General features: G+C 45.5%; 1 protein-coding gene across 1 annotated transcript; it reads left to right on the forward strand.

The window, feature by feature from the left end:
* The first annotated feature begins 5094 nt into the window (after positions 1 to 5094).
* On the forward strand, positions 5095 to 10335 carry LOC142050390 (phospholipase A2 inhibitor gamma subunit B-like). The gene is made up of 5 exons (XM_075079027.1): positions 5095 to 5212; positions 6399 to 6515; positions 7566 to 7715; positions 7855 to 7995; positions 9958 to 10335. Exons 1-5 carry the CDS (start codon positions 5164 to 5166, stop codon positions 10179 to 10181), a joined length of 681 nt encoding a protein of 226 aa, XP_074935128.1. The 5' UTR covers positions 5095 to 5163; the 3' UTR covers positions 10182 to 10335.
* Positions 10336 to 21866: the final 11531 nt, after the last annotated feature.

Below are 21866 nucleotides of genomic sequence, written 5' to 3' on the forward strand. Positions count from 1 at the left end.
ATCCCTTCCCTCTCTGGCCCGTGGTTAGGTGGTGAAGTGCTGCAGGGGAGACACAGCTGAGGGAATGCCTTGTGGGCTGTTGGGAAGATCCTAATCAGGACTGGCAATTAAATCTATACTGACCTCCCACCACCTGGTTTATTAATTTGTGCAGTCACAGCTGAGACAAATGACTATCAAAAGCTTCTTCAGTCTGTAGCCAGCAAGCAGTGAGACTCTTCCTGCTCTTACCCTTTAGGACAGATGTACTAATCCCTATATGGTGGGGTTAGGTTTGCTGTCTTATGTTTCCTTGGCTGGTTAATCAGATTGGCAGGTTTTGCTAATCTCTGTTCTGTAGAGTAAGGAATCAGCTCAGAAAATGGGTGGGTTTGATGCTTCTTCTATAGCTTTGGATGACTGTGAAGTGCATGACTTCACTGTTGAAATGTCCCAACATGTTGTGGCTCTATCCTCTTGCACCATAGGTGAAGGGAGATACCTTTGCTCCATTACTCCCACAGAAGCCGTGCCTGGGCTTTTGGGACACTGTTAGACTTGCCTCTCTTACTGGTGGTGTTAGAGCTGCTGGGGTCATGTGAGGTCCTGCAGCCACAGGCAGCCCCATGTTAGTGTAGCTCAAATGTTACCCTACCGAGGCTTAAGAGTCAGGACTGTCCTCTAACAAAAGAAGAAAAAGAAGCACACTGGGGTTAAAGATGGCTATTATGGGCACGATGGCCCCTAATTCCCAGTTTGGAGCTGTGTCCTGGTGTTGTGGATAGAGTGAGGGACAGTTCTGTTGCTGCCACCAGCCTGGGTGACCCTCTGGATGCAGCTGAGCTCCCAGGCCATGCAAGGACCTTGTGCACAGGGCTTCAGCCTGACACAGTGACAGCATCTGACTATATCATCCATGACCTGGAACATGCACGTGACCTATCCTTCTTCAGGTCTCTGCTTTGATTTGAGCCTCACCTGACCCCCCTCTCTGCTCAGCTACAAGAAGTGGCTGCCCACACAATGGGGGATGCTCTGCTCCTCTCCAGCCACCCCAACCCCATTGAGCTGCTGTGGCAGCTGGTGGATGGCTGACCTTACCTAAGAGATGTTCCTCCCCAGAACAGGCTGCAGGCTGAAGTACCCATGCTTTGCTAGAGGTAAGAGCCTGAGGAAAAAAAAACACCAACCAAACCAACAACCCCCCAAAAACCCCCAAAACAGTGGTTGTAAGCCGAAGCCTGAGAAAGAACAGAGCAAACATGTGTGATACTCCTGTCTCTATACTACTCTGATAGCCTCAGCTAATTCAGTGTTGGAGCTTTCTGAGTCACATGTGGTTTCCTAGAGTTCATGTTCCCTAGTGAATCTCAGATAAATATGACCAGTTCCTCAAAGGGGGTCTGCAGACCAGATTATATGCAAAGGAAGCATTTAGTGAGACACATTAATTGGATTTAGATGGCTAATGTGAGCTGTGCCCCTCAAGCTGAGCTGTTGTATCCCCAAGTCCCCTGCCTGGGTTCTTGTTTTTGTCTGCTGCTGTAGAAAGTACTTCTCTGGCTTCCCAGCTGCTGGAAGGGGAGCCTTTTTCATGGTACTGCCATCCCTTGGAGCTGCAGTAACTGCAAGGGATAAGGGCTGGCAGCCACAGTGCACTTGCCTGGGTCCAGTGCTGTGTCGGCTTCACTCTCGACCCAGGCACACACTGTCCTGGCTTGTTCTCAAGTGTTTCATCACAGGAACAAGATGCTCAGCCCAGCCCTAACTGATCTCACCATTGAGGGTTTATCCTTAGTTCTGATCTCGCTTCTTTCTTAAAGCTGTCACTGTCATTATCCCTTGAGCATATCCTTCCTTTTCAACCCCAGTTAGGTTTGCAGAAGACTTTTCCTCAGCATCTCCTACACAAGCTGTGCACTCCCAGCCCCTTCTACATTTTCCTTTCTCTGTCTCACCTTTGTCACTTTTCTTACTTTTTACAGAGCTTTCTGACCTGGGTTCTTCAGCTGTGATGTAAACCACGTATCTTCATGCTTTGTGTTTAGGCATCTTTATATTTGGGCTCTTAGGACAAGAGGAAACAGCCTCAGGTTGCACAAGGGGAGGTTTAGATTAGATATTAGGAAAGGGTTGTCAAGCATTGGAACAGGCTGCCCAGGGAAGCAACTGAGTCACCATCCCTGGAGGTATTGAAAAGCTGTGTAGATATGGCACTTAAGGACATGGTTTAGTGGTGGATGTGCAGTGTTAGGTTAATAGTTGGACTTGATGATCTTAAGGGTCTCCTCCAACCTAAATGATTTTATGATTCTGTGAAAGCCACTGGCATTTTCTGCCACAAAGCTGTGTGACAAATTCATGTATGACTTTTGTCCATGCTTTAGCTAGACAGGCATTTTCTTTTGCTGACATCTTTCTTTTGAACATATCACCTTCTTCTCACCTTCCTGCCAAAGCTATTTTCAGGTTTGGATTTCTAACCTTTCTTGCCTCACAAATTTCTCTGACATCCCCAGCCTCTGCCTCACCTTCCTGTAGGCTGTGACTGTCATATTATCACCCTCCTCTGCTTCTGGAAACATGGACATGCTGCAGAAGACAGGTGCTTTGCGTACACCATGAAATTAAAATAGAGGAACCAATTTAGAAAGGATCTTGAGAGACAGAGCATCTAATCCATCTCTCAGCCCTGGGGCAGGATCCTATCACATAATTCCCTAATAAGTATTTGTCTAGCCTGTTTTTCCGAGCCACCCAGGATGGAAGATCCACACCTGCCTAGGCAATCAGCTTAATTAACGTCATTGTTAGAAAATTCCCCCAATGCCTAATAGAAGCCTCCTGTGATGGCTTTTCCTATCCAGCCCTTGTCTTTCCAGATAGATGTGATATGACTGGGTGTTCCCTGAGCACCTTTATTGTTTCCACCTTTTCTCATAAGTCTTATTTTCCAGGACTCTTATTGCTGCAGATTGTGGCTCCTCCTTGCTATGCTTGGTTTCATCTCTAAAAAAGCACATGAAAAGGCTGCAGCTTCACACCCTCCCTCCACAAGAGGTGGGAAACAGGTGAGTTCAATAGAATTCAGTGGGGCTAGTGCAGTCATGTCATTCAGGGAAAATCCCCCAGGCACTTCAGTAATCGTCTTAAATGAAAGGGCATGAAATTAAAATCACCAGAGATAACCACATCCACCCATCTCCCTATCTGTATCTGCAGACCCACATGTGGTTAAATGGCAGGATCACCCTGATCTGAGTACCCCAGCCTGCCTGGGGCCAGTCTGAGGTTTAAGACCAACAAAGAATTAAGTTCAGTCCTGGACTGTCTGCAGTCAGAAGTTTGATTTCATTATAATGTGTCTATGGTGGCATGAGACCATTTCTGAGCTAAAAAAGAAATTAAAGATGATGATATATCATTCTCCCCTGTCTTCTTGTGATACCAGATTTATGGATGTTGGGCGACCTTGGTTTTTATCTGGTGTGATTGCACTGATTTCCATTCTCATAGCGTTGTGGGCTTAGCTACGAAGAGGTCCCACTGGACTACTCAATGTATTTGGAAATGCCATAAGACCACTTTTGCTCTGAAGAGGTTAGTCCCAAATGGGAAAAGCAGATAGTAAGGTGGGAGAAAGAAACCGAAAAAATCAATACAAATAAGTCAGAGCAAACATCAATGAGATCTGTGATTTTTCTCTATGGATTTGCAGGAAGCCTTTGGCAGAGTTGGGAACAGCACTTAGCTCATTTGCACATCAGTAGGAAACCCCAGCAGTGAAAGGCTCTCTGCTCTTCACCAAACACCTAGCCCTATCAGCTCCAGGGTGAGACTCCCTCCCTAGCAGACCAGATTTCCCTGCTACGTGATACATCGCCAGAGGCAGCCCTTGTCCTAGGCTAGAGCTCCTGGGCAGTGGGATGGGTGAGCCTGGGAAGATCTTTGCACCTCATTTTTGTGATTCATTACCCCTCTGTATCTGTGGTCTACATGCCTCTGTTGTGGAGGTCTTGTTTGGGTTGCCCTTGAATCTGGAGGCCAGATGAACCTAGCACCCCTGCTGTGGTACACAGCAAAAAGTCCACCTGGAGCAATATCTTGCCCAAGGAGCTGATACTGCAGGTGATAAGGTGCACAAGGGCCTTTCAGTTCTTCATTGCTGCAAATGCAAAAAGTCCCAGAGAACCATAAACTAACTGGTTCTGTCTGATCTGGGGCAGGGCAGGAATAAAGAGGCTATATTCAGGGTAGGGAACGGTTTCAGTGAGGCAGCACGTCCTGATAAAACCTGTACACTGGGCAGGCAACCTTTGGGCCAATGGCAAGTTGGTCACTGCTGCTTGGCATTAGCTCATCATGAGATGTCAGTGCATGGCAAACCTGTTATACCATTACCTAAGCTGTGACCAGGCTGTCTCATAGCCACATTGATGCTTTCTCCCTGCTGGCTGGTTTGATTTAAAGCCAGAGGTACAATAGAAGACTTTCTTATCAACTTCCAAGTGTTTGTATCAAAACCCACATGCTGGAGGACGGGCTTTGCAAATTGGACATATGCAACCCCAGGAATCCTTGACTGAGCTGGCTCCAAGGTGTGCATTGGCAGGTTTTTTTTGCAAACAGAAGCTGCATGCCAGCTTGGAGAGGAAGGTCGCTGCTTTGCTGCTGTACTTAGGGTGTGAAAACTCCTGACAGTCTGATGGGAAGGGAGATGGGAAACCAGCCAGCAAAAACTTAGCCACGAGGAAAATTCCTGGCTGGCCCTTGCTACATTTTGCTTCTTTGGGCCTAATGGTGAGACCACAACAGGGCTGTTCAAATGGTTTCTTCTCTGTCAATCATATGTATGGCACAGGCTGAATATTGTTCAAACAGAATCTGCACTGGAGACGTACCTGATAGACCTCAGGCAAGACAGCCTTTCCCCACAGGCTGCATACTCTACACCAGGGAAAGACAAACAGCATTCCTCATGTGGAGGAAAAGTCAGAACTTGTGCTTTAAATGAAAAAACAAACACTGGTGCTAGTGCTCTGCAGTATCTATATTCTTAAAAGCACTTCCCCCAACACCACTTCCCCAAAACACCCTATTTCCCTCCAGTTTATAAAGCCCTTGTGGCACACAGTGCTGTGTTCAGCAAGACTTGGCAGCTCCCTGTGCTTACATCCCATCAGCATGAAAGTTTCCCTTGGCCTCAGCTTCTTCCTGGCTTTCCTGGACCCAGGTGAGTTTTCCGCTGTGACCTGCGGGGCTGCAAGACATGGAAGTGGTCTGGGAATGAGTGCTCCGCATATGGGGCTCTTCCTGTTGTTCGAGCCATAGGAACCCCTAATCCAGGGGGGTCTGCATTGCAGAAGAGTGACCAGTCTCAGGGGATCTTTGGTGCTATGAGCCAACGTGCAGATGAAGATGTAGGCATTTACAATGTGAACTGGCTGCCTAAGCTCCCGCGGTGGTCACTAGTGATCTAGCTCGGACATTCACAGGAGTGATTGAGGTTACACTGAAGCAGACAGAATGAGTCTCCAGCCACAAACGTAGGGGCTCATTTATTTTGCCCATGTCTAGGGGCGCGTGACATTTTAGATATTATATGTCATCTCAGCTGTCTTCAGTGCTGCTCTGGAAGAGCACTGGTGTCTTGAGGTCTTGTGCCATACCTGCCACCCCATGTAGATGTCAAGCCACTGCAAGGTGCCTTAAATGGAACCTGGGTTTAGGGAACTGACACATACCCTGGACCTCTTAATCTACATGCTGGACTCTTGGGTCCCGATGAGTGTGTATCAGGGAAGATGTGCTGTTTGTCCTCTGTTGATAAACACTTTATTCCTTTCTAAGTGTTTCCTGCTGACTGCCTGATATTCTGGTCTGCTTAAGATGTTCCATCAGGCTGTTGGTAAAGTGGTTTCCCCTAATTCCTACAGAGGTATGCCATTCCCCAGTTTGTATGTAGCACAGTCAATACCTGCTGGCAGGCTCTTGATTCCCAGACCTGTAGGTGCCACTGTTCACTGCAAAGAGAGGATTTGGGGCCTGGGAATTTAGGGACACCTGAATGTCTGCCAGGATGGAAGGGTTTGTGGGGTTGCTTTCCTTAGCAACCTCAGGAAAACCAAGCAAACTTCATTGTATAGGAGAAAAGGGAAGCTGGCTGGGTATCGGGGGTTGAAATGTAAAATGCAGTCCCAAAATGGCTTCCTCTCACTTACCCAAGTTCAAGTTCATACTAGAATAAATAATAATAGAAGTAAGAAAAAAGAACCCACAAACTGAGTAATGAAACAGTGAAAAAAAGGGAAGAGGAGTTTGGAAAATGCTGATAAAATACTGAAGCAAAATGTTGATGAAAGGGGAAGTGAAATCCCTCATGATTGCTACCCAAAAATGTGTCCTCCTCCTTTCCCCAGGGACCTCCCTTCAGTGTGAGGTTTGTCACAGCATAGGAAAGAGCTGCTCTGGCCCCATGAAAACCTGTACTGGTGGTGAAGATACCTGTGGCATCATTCTGCATGAGGTCATGATAGGTAGGTGAGACATCCACTATGGCTGTGTGCCAGCATGGCTTTTGGAGTGGAGCTGGGTGACATGTCTGTCTCCCCACTTCTGTCACTGGCCTCGTGGTGAGTCCTTTGATAAGCTGTTCCTTTTCACCAACAGAAGACCCAGATATCAGGATGGTCTGGGATGGGAAAAGCTCTCTATTTCTCTGTCTTGAGCAGCAGTTTGCTGCTGGAAGGGCTTGGTTCTTAGTTGTGGATGGGAGGACCTAGGCAGCCTACTGGGAAGAGACACAGGCTTTTAGTTCTGGCTAAGGTGAGTCATTGGGTTGAGAGGCTGAACTGTGGGGTAGACAAGGTTGCTGACATCTAGCAGTGAGGATGCACTGGCCATGGGTGGAGGGAGAAAATGGCCTGCATCTGACTCCCTTCCTCGAACAGGGAAGGGGGCAGCCTGGTGATATCACCAGGACGGAGCTATCACCATGTTCCCATGATTGATAAGCCAAAGATGAGTGCTGAGCCCTGACACACCAGCACACTTGGCTGTGTTAGTGGCACAGACTCAGTCATTGCCCAGCTTCAGTAATATGACTGGTGGCTTTTAGACAGGAGCTAATCTCATATCATGCCAGCTTTAGTGCGGGCAGCTCCTCTGCATGTCAGGATGCTTGTGGCTGTAGTAGACTGTGTGCTCTGCCGACTGTGCATGAAGAAGCATGGGCTGTGGGTCAGAGGCACGTGGGTCACCCCATAAGCTCTGTGGCTGAGGCATTCTGGCTAAGGTGGACATCTGCAACAAGGCCTGCTGGCTGTGAGAAGTTGTGCTCTCCTGCCTTTAAGCACAACGTGGAGAAGGAGAAATTCCTCACTAGTGTCTCAGACGTGATGGCACCCTTGTTCCTCTGAGTGGATCACCAGCATCACTGGTGCTGCTTTTGGGGTGGTTCCGCTGTCTCCAGAATCTTCTCAGGCCCCAGGATGGCTGCTTAGCCATTGCAGCTGTAGGAACTAATGGGGGGGGAAGGGAGTTACCTTGTGGTTAATGACTTGGTGATGCTTTCCACTTTGTTGCAGGGGGAATGGCAATCCCTTCGTCCATCAAGTCCTGCCTGCCATCCAGCATTTGCCAGCTTGGCCCTATCACCATGAACTATGGGAAGGTGAAAGCAAGGAGCCATATGGCTTGCTGCACGGGTGATGACTGTCGAACAATCTCTGTCTCATGTAAGCTCCCATTTTCCATACACCCCAACCCCTCTCTGTCTGCCCCAACTTGAGGTGAGGCATTCCAGGCTAAGCCATCACGTGGCTCATTCCTCTCCTTCCCTTTAAAGCCAATTACAACTCATTCCTTTCCTTCCAGTGCCACCAGATGACAGTGTGCCCAATGGATACCAGTGTCCTGCCTGCTACAGTGTGGACTCCTTTCAGTGTGGTAACGAAATAGTAAACTGCACTGGATTGGAAACCCAGTGCATTGACCTTGCTGGATTAATGAATTCTGGTAACCGCCTTTTATTTGGGGCTGTCTTTCGTCTTTTTGGTTAAATGGGTGAAACCAGTCTAAGATGAAGCATCATAGAGAAATACAAATGGGCAAAAAATATGAAGGAAAAAAGGAGGAAGAGATACGGAACTGAAAAGGAACATGTTTAAAGCTAGTAAAAGGGATGGGGTGGTTTTTTCTTCCTCCTTCCTCAGCATACATGGATAACTGTTGGGATTCCTCAGCATGGCAGAACTAAGGTCAAGAGCAGAAGTGGACTCCTGAAGCAATCTGATACATGCACATGTAATAAATCTGATCAAGACCCTAAATCTGCTGGCCCTAGATAGGATGCATGAAGATGAATCCAGATCTAAGCTGGTTGCCTATTTAGTGGAGATTCAGGTGAAACTAATACAGAGCCATTAGCTTTCTCATTATGTGATGTTGGCCTCTGGGAACAAGACACTGTTTGTTGTAGTGGTGCCTCTGCTCCTAGAGAGCCAGGGACAGGTCCATCCCCATGAACACTGCAGCTGAGCCTTTGGCATACTCAAAGATCTTCCTTGTGGGGCAACTCCAGCCTCTGAATTGCTGGGGTCACCAGCAGCACATAACACTCTCCTGCAGAAATCTTTTTCCCACTTGAGGAGCTGTAATTAGAGAGAGGAAAGTATGCAGCAAGCTCCCTGGGCATTCCCCTTTCCTCCCTTGCCACAGGTAAAAGGCTTCTATGTTTAATGACAGTCCCACCTGTGCTCCAGCAGGCAGGAAAAATAGTGTGGAAACTAAGGGCAGTGGCATCTGCTGTAGAAGCAGACTGGAAAAAAATTTATCTTGTGTATGGTTACGGATGAAGTTTCTCTGAGTTAATAATAATGCCAGGTGATGATATGATGCCTGAAGGTTTTTGCCATACACTTCATAGATGTGTTCTCCAAACCCTGCAATAGATAAGGTGTTTCACACAGACAACATGAAGGAAAACAAGCATTTTCTTAGTCACAGCAATGGAAATAGAGTGGTGCAATTAATTCAGTGTATTGTGGAAATAAAACAATGTTCCTAACTTGTCTTGACTTGCTGATTGGCCACTGTAAATAGAGGAGACCTGTGCAGTGTGATGAGCTGTGCAGAGGAAACAACAGTGTAGGGTGCAAAGGAAGATGAGGAACTAATGGAGCACTTTTATACGTTATTTGTATTTGAGATGAGAATGTCCAGCAGAATATTGCAGAACTCCATAGTAGATGCAGCAGAGAAACATGAGCAGTGTGAGCAAAAGCATGCAATGAAAGCAAGAATATCTGAATGGAGAGTTCGGCACCCAGCACTTTCTCAGGTAGATGATCAAGTGTTGGTAAATGACAAGTTCAAGTTTCAGGCTCTCCCTCATTGGGCATGTGAGCAGCGTTTCTCTGTTGGTTTGGCTAAATCCTGTAAGGCCTTAGAGAATGGTGTTATCTGAATAAATGGCTCAGCCTTTAATGTCTTCGAGAATTCTCACCCCCGTGTCAAATTTGGCTGAGAGTCATTTATCCCATTCAAATGTCATGAGAGCGTCAGAGAGAGAAGGCAATGAACACCTGGAGTACTGACACAAAGCTCTTGTTTCTTTAGGAAGCTAGGCAGGTTTGAACCGAAGAAAATTAAATGAGAGAAAGAAAACTATTTAAAAGCTTTTCAATGTTTAAGTTTAAAATGTTTAGATTTAAAAAAAATAATCTTCATTCAGTAGAAAGAAAGAAAAGACAAACCCTAAACCCTCTGTACTTCAAGTCAACCAAGGTGGCCTTGCTGCTTCTTCAAATTCATTCAGAGGATGAGAACAGATGGGAATGGGTTGGTGGGTTTGGAGCCAACTGGACATAAGGAATGGGCAGTTCTTGGGGTTGAAATGGGGACCTCATTGGCCAGAGAGGGAATAGCTATGGAGGCTGGTTCCCCTGATGCATGACATATACTTCTTCTCCTGTGTAGGTGGACTGTCTCTAAAAGCTTCTATGAAGGGTTGCACCACCATTTCTGAATGCAGTATTGTAGGAGATGGAAAAAACAATCTGGGGATGATGGACATAAAGTTAAAGCAGTTCCAATGCAAGCCAGCTTCTGCTTTGGCCAGAGTGAGTTCTGGGTTTATCCCTGAAGACACCCTCTTCCTCTCTGTCCTGTCAGGATTCATCCTAGAGAAGGTACTTTTCTGACTCTCTCTAGTACTGGGTTAAGCAAAGCCCACGACAAATTCCAGCAGTGGTTTGCACCAAGACCCATTTGCTGTGGCTTCTCATGTGTGAGGAGTTTGGTTTCACATTAGATCTTCTTTTATAATTTCACACAATAAAGACAGTATTTACACTTCTTTTGCTTCCTTATTGATTTAATCTGATTTAAAGCTTCATAGGTTCAATTGTGGTTGGTTTCATGTTACGTTCTCTGTGTGCTTTGCCCACACTGGGACCAGGGAAGACTGCACAAGGTACCATGCACTGCACAGGCAACAGGAGCACTCGAGACAGCCTTAAAGTCTACATCCGCTACTGCAGAGTTAGTGATAAGTATCAAAACCACTTTTCCAGGCTCTGAAAAGGACTGGAGGTGAGTTCTTGAGAGGTTCACTCTGATTAGAGAGGTAGCTTGCCCCTTTTTCCCTCCCTTGTATCCTACTTGTCCATGGCAGGAGGAGTCCCTCAGCTCAGAGGGCTGCTTGTGGCCTGTGGGCAGGCCTGAAGAAGTCTCTGTTTCAGAGAAGAGTCAGCAACCCTTTACTGCTACAAGCAAACTGCTCCTGGCAAGAGCCTTTCTCCTTGTGGTTGTACTGTGTAACCAGACACCCTCCCATTCTGTCTTAGGTTTCCGGATTATCTGGAATAACTGTTTACGTTAGGAAGGTTGAATTTTATAAAATAGGCCATTTTCTGTGGTGACAGACTGCTGGGAATCCAGGTAATGGGAAGCTTTAGCCCAGTGCCTATTTTGTTTCTGTTGGTAAAACTACACCCATAGCTGGCATAGTGTCCCCTCTTCTACATTCACCACCACCTGGCTATTCTTCTCCAGCCACAGCCTGCCTAATGGTTCTCCTCAGGCTGGTCCCACACAAAGGCACTGAAGAAAAACAGCACATCAGGCAGCATCGCCGTACCTGGGACGTAATATGGACTGTGGGCAAAAAGTTAAAGCAGTACAAGGTCTGTGAGATGCTGGGGTGTAGAGTATAGGACGGGTGTTAGTAAAATTCAACTTTTCACTATACATCTGTTCCCAGATGAGTGGCCCATTTTTGGAGCAGACTACAGGATTATTAAGGGAACTGCATGATTGTGCCCATCTTTAATAGCCCTGGCTCACTGTGCAAATATGCAGTGTTTTGGACATGCAGTTACAGTGATCAAGCAATGCAGTTTTACCTCTGCTGTAGCAGAAAGCACTATGCAGAAAGCGCCTTGGATGGTGAAACCAGACCATAATGTGTGGCAGTAGCAAGATGACTACTCCTACATGTGTATGCATGAATATATATGTGATCAGCTTTTAACTTGCAGCATGGGGACTGAATATTCTTGTAATTTCTGTCTCCCACAGACTTTCTTTTGTACCCAAACAGGCTGAAACTCCTTTCTTCCTAATATTGCCACCGAATTATTGGGGAGAGAATTTCACACTATCTATTATAATAAAGGGGTGTGGATCTGAGAGTGAAAATTAATTTTTGTAGTTGGGAGTGAACTGGTAGTACAGATTTAATGGAGGGAAAAGGGTCTGGTTAGGCTCAGTTAATTATCTGCAGAGGCTGTGCAATTACAGTCTAGATGTTAGAGAGGGAATATAGCTCCCACTTCATGGTGTAGCAGTAGACTGATACTTCAGTGACCCACTCATTCAGCATTTTTACGGATCTGATAACACCCTGGAATTAAAAAAATTCTCTATCTATACAAGTACATTATCCCTAAACACATCTCCTGCACTTTCATGCAGAACATTACATTACTGTCTGTGGCACCCCCCTAGCAGATCTCGATCTGCTTTGATGGTTCACTTCACTTTCTGTTTGTTCCACTTTGATTTGTGATATTATCACAACGGATAAGCTAAATGGGTTTGTTCAGCCTGGTCCAGGCTTGGGTGAGACACATCCAGAGAGCCTTGGTGCTGGGGTGGTATTAGGGGAGGACAAGGAGGAGGAGAACGGACAGCAATGCTTCTGACAAGGGTTTGTGGTGCAGAGGGGAGAAGCAGCTCAATTTTGACCTCTAATTCAATGTTGTGGCAAAAAAAGCTCTTGCCATCTGTGACTGTATAAATGGGGAAGTGATGAGTGGAAACAACCCTGCATCTTTATGACTGATACACCAATGCTTGTTCCTGTTCCAGCATCTACATTTTTAAAGGCTATTAAAAATGGAAAGCATGAAATAAAATACCCTACAGTGAAAGCCTTCAGGAGCATAAACCTGTGACCTTACTGAAAAGAAGATAGAGAGGTGGCTTGTTTACAGGCTATAAACACACTTAAATGGATATGATATGATCTTAAAGGGCTCCTTTATACTTGAAAGTCCAGCAGAAACCTGACAAATCCAAAGGAGAAAAAGTCACACCATCACTGTGTACAGACTGCAGCTATTAAAGGAAAGTGGTAATCAGCTTTTAATGTCTGCAAATCCAGCATGAAGGCCTTTCAGAAATGTATGCTTTAGTTGCAGACAGTTTATAGGCAATTCAGGTAGAGCTGGTAGAAATGTGGTAGACCAGGATGTATAGGAAGGTGATGAGATGATGAGCTCTTCTTATCTCGAATCTGGCTCCTGGGGAGGGAGATGATGCTCAAGTGTGTTTAGATAAAAGCAACACAAAAGATGGAAAAACCTGGTGGCAACAATTTACAAAACCAAATCAAACAATGGGATCTTGGTATCTTGAGCAAGGAGTAATGAATGAGCAACACTTGCCTTTAAGTATCTGCAGTGTGTGAACATCAGAGGAGGGGGCATCTCCAGCAATTCCCTGTAAAACATCCACGGTGGTGAACAGGGGAAACCCCATTGCTTCCAGGGTTTAACTGAGGATATGTACCAGGGAGCAGCCCTGAGCTCATAGGCCTGTTGGGGCGGTGCAAGGAGAGATGTAGCCAAAACCCATCACAGTAAATGGAATGACTTCTGTTGATTTTAATGAGCTTTGAACCAGGCCTTAGACACCAAACTGGGTTGTTTCCATCTGCAGTTTCTCCTTATAATATATACAAACCCTACTCCCACACCGGTGCACACACGCAGACATGTAAATACCAGCTTCTCCCTTAGATCTTGCAGACACTTCAGCTACCAGGCACACGAGATACAGATGCTTCCAGCCTGTCTGAATGCTGCCTTCCTTACCCACAATACCGATCATGTCAACAGCAGCTTTGATCTCCTCCTTCACATAGGAAAGAGGACAGAGACCATTGTCTTCTTTCCCCAGACAGTGGAAAAATAGCCATCTCCTGCCGTTCCGTCTCTCTCCTGTGAAGTTTTGATTCTTTCTCAAAATACTAAGCCAGTCAGAAAGCCTGGTGGCAACCAGAAAACCTGTCAGATATCCAAGATAGAGATGGATGTGCAGGAATTTTGCCCAACAGGCTGGTGATTTTTTAAGATGACAGAAGGTGAGGATTCGAGCTGTCAGTTGGTGGAGCTCTGCAGGTTGACTGTGCAGGAGAGGGAGAAGGGGCTGTGTCTCTGTGTCGCCACGCACTATTGCAATGCAGTTCTTATCTGATGCTAAAAACCCTTGGTTCCTTCTTCCCAACATATCTGGAGCTGAGAATGGTTTTCATTCCACTTTTTGGGAAGCATTCCTGCCCCAGCAGTTTCACAACAGGAGCTCTGGACACTGGGGCACAGTTTATCTGGAAAGAGCATGGCCTGGGGTTGTATTTGTAAAGGAATGCAAAGCTGTTGCTGTGTTTCTTTTATATAATGACCAGGGATCTTATAAGGAAGTTTGTCCAGTGCCCCAGGCTAAAAGGTCCAGTAGGTATTTTGGCGATTACACTCTTCAAAGGCAAAATGAATACAGTGAGTGAACAAGCAATCTCTCTTGCAGACAAGAACTTGTGTTCTGCTGCATACCAGAGACAACAATTTTTCCTGCCTCTTTCAGGGAAGGACAGCAGAACTGGGGCTGTCTGATCAAATGTGGGCTTCTGCAATGGGTAGGTGTCTCCATGTAACCATGTCATCAAATTCCCAGGGTGACCTGAGTCAATACAGCCCTTGGAGATCAGGTTCTCCAGTTCTAATCTCACTGCAGGTGGAAAGGATCCACCCCCAGGGTCCTGTCTTTTCCTTGAAGAACATATTTTGCTGCAAAGCTGTGAGGTACAGAGAGCAAATGCTCCATAGCCCACTGCACTAAGATATAGGCTGACTTTTTTGACAAAAGCTGCATGGTCTCATCTCCTAACTCCTTGGGCACCTCTCTGGGATGAGAACCTGCTGTTCCCAAACCTTCACACATATTGGCTCTTCTCTGGACTGCATATTCTGAAGAAAAGTATTTGGTCCCCATCTCTATTGCTGCCACATGGAAGAGGCATCTCTCCCTCCCTATGTATATATATAAGCTGTGGTAGACCATCTTGTTCAGGCTCACCAGAGTTCTCATGCAGATGAGTGAATGAAAATAAAATTAATGCCTGCACCTATCTTGGAATCACCTAACAAATCACTCCAAGCAACCATACCTCTAAGACTTACCAGTTTTCAGGACAAGAGCTGATATGTGAGTCAGTGCTGGCTGCCACTGGAGTCACAGTTATTCTGTTCTCGGTTGTTGCAGATCACAGGCAGGGAAAGTTTCCTCCCACAGTTCACTGCCTCCCACAGTCACACCTCACATCTGATTTCGTCTCCAGGGAACAAGCTCTTGGGCCTCCTTCCCAGAAACCTGTGTTGTTGCAGTGACAGATCCAGACTTTTTGCTCGAGACGAATCAGGTAGGGAATATCAGATCATAGCAGGTTTCCAAGCAGGTTTCTGCTGGAGACCACCTGGGATGGTGTGGCTTGCCAGTGGAAACATGAAAACTATTGGCAGCTGATTTCCAAAAGAGTAGGAGGTTGCAGGTATTTGGCTCTGTGCAGGTTGAAGGGAGCTGTGCAGTTACAACTCTAGGAAACTACAAAGACTGTTGTGGCCACCAGGTGAGGACACATCTCATAGGGTTTGTTGGATCCAAGGGGTTGATGCAATTTGGGAAGCAGCTTGTCACAGCCTATGCAAAATGTCTGGCTGTAAGCTCAGATTCAGTGGATGAGCTTGTTCAAGCTGTAGAAGGTGATCCCCCTCTGGAGAGGTGGGAACTTTAGCAGGTAGTGTTGCAGGATGCTAACCTATAGTATCAGTGTGAGGCTCAGGGTATGCTTAAGAAGTCAGGCTATTAATATATAATTAAGTTCCCTTAACATGTGTCTGTAAAATGATGGATTTAAGATGCTTTAATTGATTGATTTTCCTCCTGCTTTTTCTTTACTGTGTTGCTGAGCCCATGGCCTAGTAGTCACAGTGACAGTGGTCTGACGCACAGCACCGCTGGCCAGTTGTTTTTGAGGAGTGTCACTCAGTCTCCTTGGTCTAAGACTGTAGCTGTGGCTTGATTTATCTGCCTTGTGGTCTCAAACCTTAATGGTTCACTGAAGAAATCTGCAGACACAAGTGTAGGAAACTTTTTTCCCAAATGGGAGCTGAGATCCTCAATATTCGCATGATGGCAAGAGGGGTGCTGTAAGAAATTCATTACAATATTATGAGATTCGTCAGATTACAGGAACTGACCGTAATACAAATTAAGCACCAGAGTTGCTATGAACTGCCAAAACTGCTAACAAGTACCATGTGCCATGAATGGCTCAGACTGAAAGCACATGGTGCTTAGGACACTAACGACCTGCAGGAAATATAAAAGCAATGTACAATAGAAGGAGACCTGGTCATTAACCAGTCATTCAGGTGTTACCAAGTCATTAACAAACATCATTCTCCATTTCCAGCTTCACTTCCCTCCAGCTTTCTGTAGAAACTCCTGCCTGTGGCCTCTGTTCACATCTCCTAGTGGGAAAAGTTAAAAGGTAAGCTGTGAAAGATAGCTGTGGAAACTCCTGGTTTACATCCATGGCTGAAGTTCAGTCCCTGCAGAAAACCCACTGGTCTAGACCAGAGGCAATTTGTGCATCTTGCATATATCTCACTGATTTTTCATGAAGAATTATTCTTTCTCCCAGTGTCTCATGGCCAGTTGAGCAACAAGGATGACCCAGATTGTCCAGAGGGAGACTCCCATGCTGTTCAGTGTAGTCCTGAGCAGGAGGCAGGGAATGACTGATGGGGGATCAGAAGTTACTGGGCTCTGTGAGGCACATTTCCAGTACATATCCATCCTCTTCCCTGCCTCCACCCACCACTGTGGTTGTAGCAGTTCCTCTCTCCGCAGCCCATCTGGGGCACATGAGGAACTACTCAACCCTCCCTTTTCTGTAATTTAAGGAAGATGGTGTCTGCCTGGAAGTCTTCCAGGCCTGCTGGACCGCTGCAGCTATTTCTGGCACAGGTTCTTCATTCCCCTGCATCTAGACATCCTGCTGCCACACTTCCAGCTCTGGAGAAAACCCTCTGTGGCTGAGCTGCTCTTCCACAAAACCTCCAAACTCACATTAAGTCAGCTTTTCAGCTCTCTGATGCTGCAAGGCAACCCATGTGAAAGAGCCAGAATGAGGAGGGCTGGTTTAAAATACAAGTATTTATGCTGGGGTAGGGTTTGTAATTGAAATTAGAGCTGACTGGCAGCTCAACATGGGGAAATAATGGGCAAGATACCTCTAAGAGAAACAAGGAAGAGAAAAAAAAATTTTTTTCTGAAAAGATACTTTTCTTTTGTTGTTGTTGGCAGCTCTATAAGAAGGTTCATCCCTCTGTTTCTTGTCCTGCTTTGTGTCAACACCTCCCTAACCATGTGGTTTTTAGATGACTGCAAAAAGAAGTACAGCTTTCTCAAGGAGGATTCTCTGGAAGTACTTAGTTTTGCACCAGATTCATCTTTTCCCTCTGCATTTTGGCTTTTGGGTTTCAATAATGGCTGGATTTCTTCATCAAGACAGGATGTCCACAACAAAATTCAAAGAAAAAAATTGAGCTTTGATGCCCTGAAATGGACTATTCACCTTCTAGCTTTTATGTAGATAGGCTTCAGTGACAGAAAAGAAAACGAGTAAAATAACTGGAATAAAGTTCACTGGCAGGGGCAAATGCATGATATGAATCTGGAAAAAATCAAAATTTCAAACAAAAAATCAGCCTGGCAGGCAGAATATTTTCTGATGTGAACTAGACAGTTGGCAGATCTTCATGCCATGTGCTAAGGGTGATAGAGGTCCCTTCCCTATTCTTATTCTGCTTTTTCTTTTTGTACCCTGGATCAGCACAGCAAAAGACTGGTGAATGCAGCAGATGCAGAGTGCAGCTTTCTAATAACATTTTGTCTGTCTCCTCTTCCAGTGCTTCACACAGTTGCTTTTCAAAAGACAGATGTTCGACAACTTCAGGAAAAACCATAGTAACCCAGTAAAATAGAGATGGAGGAACCTCAGGAATCATCAGAAATCACACCCTTTTGCAGTGCTGCAAGTTGCAGTTCCTCTGGATTCACTGGTTTTCTCTGGAGCTTCTCCAGAAAGCCAATGGCCAGGGAAACCAGAACTCCCAGGGGATGAGGTGGGCTCTCAAACAGGGTCACACTACACCTCCAGTGAAGCTGCAATCTCTTGGCTCCTTGTGGAGATAAATTCCCCACCCCAGTGCCCACTCAGTTACTCATGAGCAAAGGAATTTCTATTTCTCCCAGCCATGAACTTTCCCTGCTTAGGAGTACGTACAATTTTGAAGCCAGTTAAAGGCTGTCTTTCAGCCTAGATTTTATTACTGCATTTCCTTCTTCTTTCCCTCTCTCCCTCTTTGGACTTCCTGCTAATTACTTACACTTGCTTAAAATTAGCTTGGGAGGGACTTTAATGGGCCCAGCAGATCTTTTACAGGCTGCAGCAAACATGACCTCACACTCGCACTGTATCCCTAATGGACTCCTATTGATATTTGCAGGTTATCCTGTGCCAAATTAGTGTGTAAAGTCCACAGTAGTGACATTTGTCAGTATTTTTAAACCTAATTACCTAGGGAAATGAAGCTTTCTGTTAACTCTTTCCCCTCTACTTTTTTCCCCTTCCCCCTCTATGTCCTCAAAAAGCTTTTGAACCCATAGTATGATTCCTACCATATTTTTCATGTAGTAAAAAATCTCCAAGATTTGAATTTGCTAACATATTTGTGAAAATTGGCAGCTGGATAGAGCAGAAAAATCCATGTTATTGCTGCCTCCTGCTCCCTCCCCGCAAGTCAAAGCCAGAGATCAGCACAATATAGAATATATACCCTGTGGTGCTGCTGCCTGTTGGCTGAGGAGCAATTATATCCTGGCTAATGAAGCAATGCAGGTATAGCGCCAAGACAGCCAGCTGCAGCACAGGACCCAGATCTCCAGCCAAATTAGTAGCAGATTCTAGGAGGAGCTGGGAGTATCATAGTGGAGGACACTTGAGGATGAACTGTAGGAAAGCATACCTTATTAACTCAATTGGTCACAGAACAACCTATTTTTAATAATAGTGTCCTTGTACCACAAGGCTAAGAATAGTTTCCTTTTCTTCTCCCGTTCCAGACATAATTCCCATGTCCTTAGCAGCTCCATCAGCTCGGGATTCTTAGATGTGGTATTCAGTACACGTGTCATGGTGCCAAAAGCGGTCATAGGCCACAGAGAAAAGCCATAAAAGTGGAGAAGCTGCTGCTTGGCAGGAGCTGTAATGAATATGTAGGAGGAGTGGAGGCAGGGGAGGAAGCTGGCTTCCACAGAGGTGCCGTAAATGTCCCCTCCACTATTGGAGCTGATCCCCCACCTGCTTTTGCTGTTGCCTCTGGCTCCCACTGAAATCACTGCTTATCCACATGCACTGTGAAATGGAAGATGGGCAAAAACCAGAGGGTTAGGAAAACAAGAGTACAGTGGATACATTTGGAAAGGCTAACATTATGACCCTTCTTGACAATGGATGCTGAGCTACTTTGGATATCTGACTGCTTCCTTTGTGCCTGAATGGCAACTGATCAGTCTGAGAAATCTGCTCCAGCTCTGGATACTGGGCAGCTGAGAAATTTTCCTTTATTTGCTTCATTTGGGTCTACCCAGACTTTGCTGCAGACCCTTGGGAGATTCCACTTATTTCCTGTTGAGGGCATGGTGTGGTGTGTGAGCAGAAGGCACGCAGCTGTGTTCTTTGTACAGCAAGTGAATATGCTTTGCAATCCTCAGGTCTATTGGTCACTGCGGATCAGACTGGGGGAAGTCCTGGGCAGGACGTAAAGGTAAGAGGACAGTACTAGGAACTGAATGTACATCCAGTGGGGAGGGGTCATACTGCTATCTGTTGTAGCTGGTACAGCAGAAGATGAGTAATTTTTTCCTTTCTTCCACAGCAGAAAGTCTTGCTGTGTTGCTTGCTGTTTTGCATGGCCTTCAGCTTCAGCAAATAAAACAGGTTTTGATGCACCTGCTGACCAAAAGACGCTCTTCCTCTGGGCTGCTTGCTAGAATATGTGATGGGGACGAGGGGATATTTCCAGAAAGCCTTCAGAGGGTTATCTCAAGTTGCAATGTACTCTTGTGACTGGGAGTGACTTTGGAAACTGTCAAAGCTCAATGGATCAGTTGGGGGCAGAGTATTGTTTGACCGAACCTTATGATTCTGTTGCAAGTTTAGTTTTTTAAAAATCTAGGGCTTTTTAAATCTGATTTGTGGAAATAGATAGTGCCCTATTTCCCTATAGTCATATCTATAACATACTAACATATAAAACATATGCGTATTTACATCTTTCTTGACTTTCTTTGTTGCTTTCTCCTACATTGAAGAGGAGTCTGAAACTAGCAGGATGCCTCCATTTTCTTGCAGTCTGTCTGTAGTGGGCATCTAACAAAGATATCCATTCCATTTTTCCTTCCCCATATTCCTGTTCCTCCCTGCCTGTTTTAGAAAGGAGAGGGTGGAATTGTTTTCTCCTTGGCTGTGGGAAATCAGGAATAGTCTTTGGAGGCTGTTACATATGGTAGGGATGACTGGAAGTCATAGGAAGAGAACCCCTCAAAAATCTGAAATAATAAACTCCAACCCAAGTGACACTTTCCATTGATGAATAACACCTTAAAATGGGTAGACATTTAGTCAACTGCTGTGAGCACATCTCAGTGAAGAACACTGTACTCTGCAAACAGTAGTGAACTACCTTGTGAAAAGTAGAGGAGAAGGCTGAAAATTATGCTTTAAAGCCAAGGTGGTTGAAAAGTTTTGAATTCCCTCACTACTTTTACTATCAGAAAGTGAAATGCTCTCAGAATGAACATTTTTCTTGGGTAAACATTTATTTCGGTGGAAGTTTGTCATAGGGAAATTGAAACTAAGTAACTTTGCTGGGTCATCTTGACAGTAAAATCTGGGTTGATTCAAGCCTCCACAGCTTCTAACAAGAATAATTTCAGGCTATTCTTGTCTCTTTTGCTACTTATCTGCTGGGCTTCTTGCATGGGTGACATGTCACTGTGGTTTCTACCTCTTCCCAGATGGTGAAAGTGAGCTTTAGGAGGTGAGGAGGTTTCCATGATACTTTTTGGGGTTTTCAGGTGTTTTCAGTGATGCTCAGACCTTTGCACAGACAAGGAGGTTGCAGAGTTAGGGCAGAAAGAGATGAGGAAACACCTGAGGATAATGTGATGAGCCTAGAGGTGAGAAATATGTTTCTTTCTTTCTAAGCTGTGTCCCTTATTGGAGAGGTATTTCCAGCCACACCTGGAATTTTTCAGTCAGAATTACCTTCTTAAAGAAGGACTCTAAACCTGAACCAGCTTTAGGAGGATCAAAGACAACAAGCCTGTGCACTGCTGTGGGTGTAAGTGATGCCTTCTTCAATGGTTATTTCAGCTCACAGCTCTTTCAGGGGAATAAGTGTCCTGGTTTCGGCTGGGATATAGTTAATTTTCTTTCTGGTAGCTGGTATAACGCTGTGGTTTGGATTTAGTATGACAATAATGCTGATAACACAGTGATGTTTTACTTGTTGCTATGTAGTGCTTGCATAGTCAAGGACTTTTGGAAGCAGAGCCTCCCATGCTTTGCCAGGTGCACCAGAAGCCCGGAGGGGGCACAGCGAGGACCACTGACTCAAACTGGCCAAAGGGATATTCCATGCCACAGGACGTCCTGCTCAGTGTATAAACTGGGGGGAGTTGGCCAAGGGAAAGTAATCGCTGCTTGGGGACAGGCAGCGGGTGGTGAGCAGTTGCATCACTTGTTTTTTCCCCTGGGTGTCGCTTCTTTCTCTCTGTTTTCCTTACAATATTATTATTATTATTAATATTATTGTTTTTGTTGTTATTTTAATGATTAAACTGTTCTTATCTCAACCCATGAGTTTTCTTACTTCGGCCCTTCCGATTCTCTCCCCCATCCCACTGGGCTGGGGGTGTGATCGAGCTGCTGTGTGGTGTATAACTGCCTGCCAGGTTAAGCCACAATGGTAAGAGTTTGTGAAAAAGGTCGGTTTGGATAAACTAAGGGCTAAGGTGACAGCCAAGGAAGTGATGGGGGTACATGAGTGTGTGTGGGTATGAGCTGGGAGTAGGTGATAGAGTTGTTTAAGGTGATGCCTGGAAAAGGTCCAGCAGGAGCATTTTGAGTAGATGCAGCTCTTACTACCTAGGCTGTTGACCAAAATTTTGGCTCCTGATCCTAACCGGTATTGGGA

The sequence above is a fragment of the Phalacrocorax aristotelis genome, chromosome Z, assembly GCF_949628215.1.
Source record: "Phalacrocorax aristotelis chromosome Z, bGulAri2.1, whole genome shotgun sequence".
Classification (NCBI taxonomy): Eukaryota; Metazoa; Chordata; class Aves; order Suliformes; family Phalacrocoracidae; genus Phalacrocorax; species Phalacrocorax aristotelis.

Excerpts from the sequence above, each read along its gene's own strand:
- LOC142050390 (XM_075079027.1), top strand. The coding sequence starts at position 5,164 with ATGAAAGTTTCCCTTGGCCTCAGCTTCTTCCTGGCTTTCCTGGACCCA. Across the intron at positions 5,213-6,398 it reads CCTGGCTTTCCTGGACCCAG|GGACCTCCCTTCAGTGTGAG; the intron begins GTGAGTTTTCCG and ends TCCTTTCCCCAG. Across the intron at positions 6,516-7,565 it reads TCTGCATGAGGTCATGATAG|GGGGAATGGCAATCCCTTCG; the intron begins GTAGGTGAGACA and ends ACTTTGTTGCAG.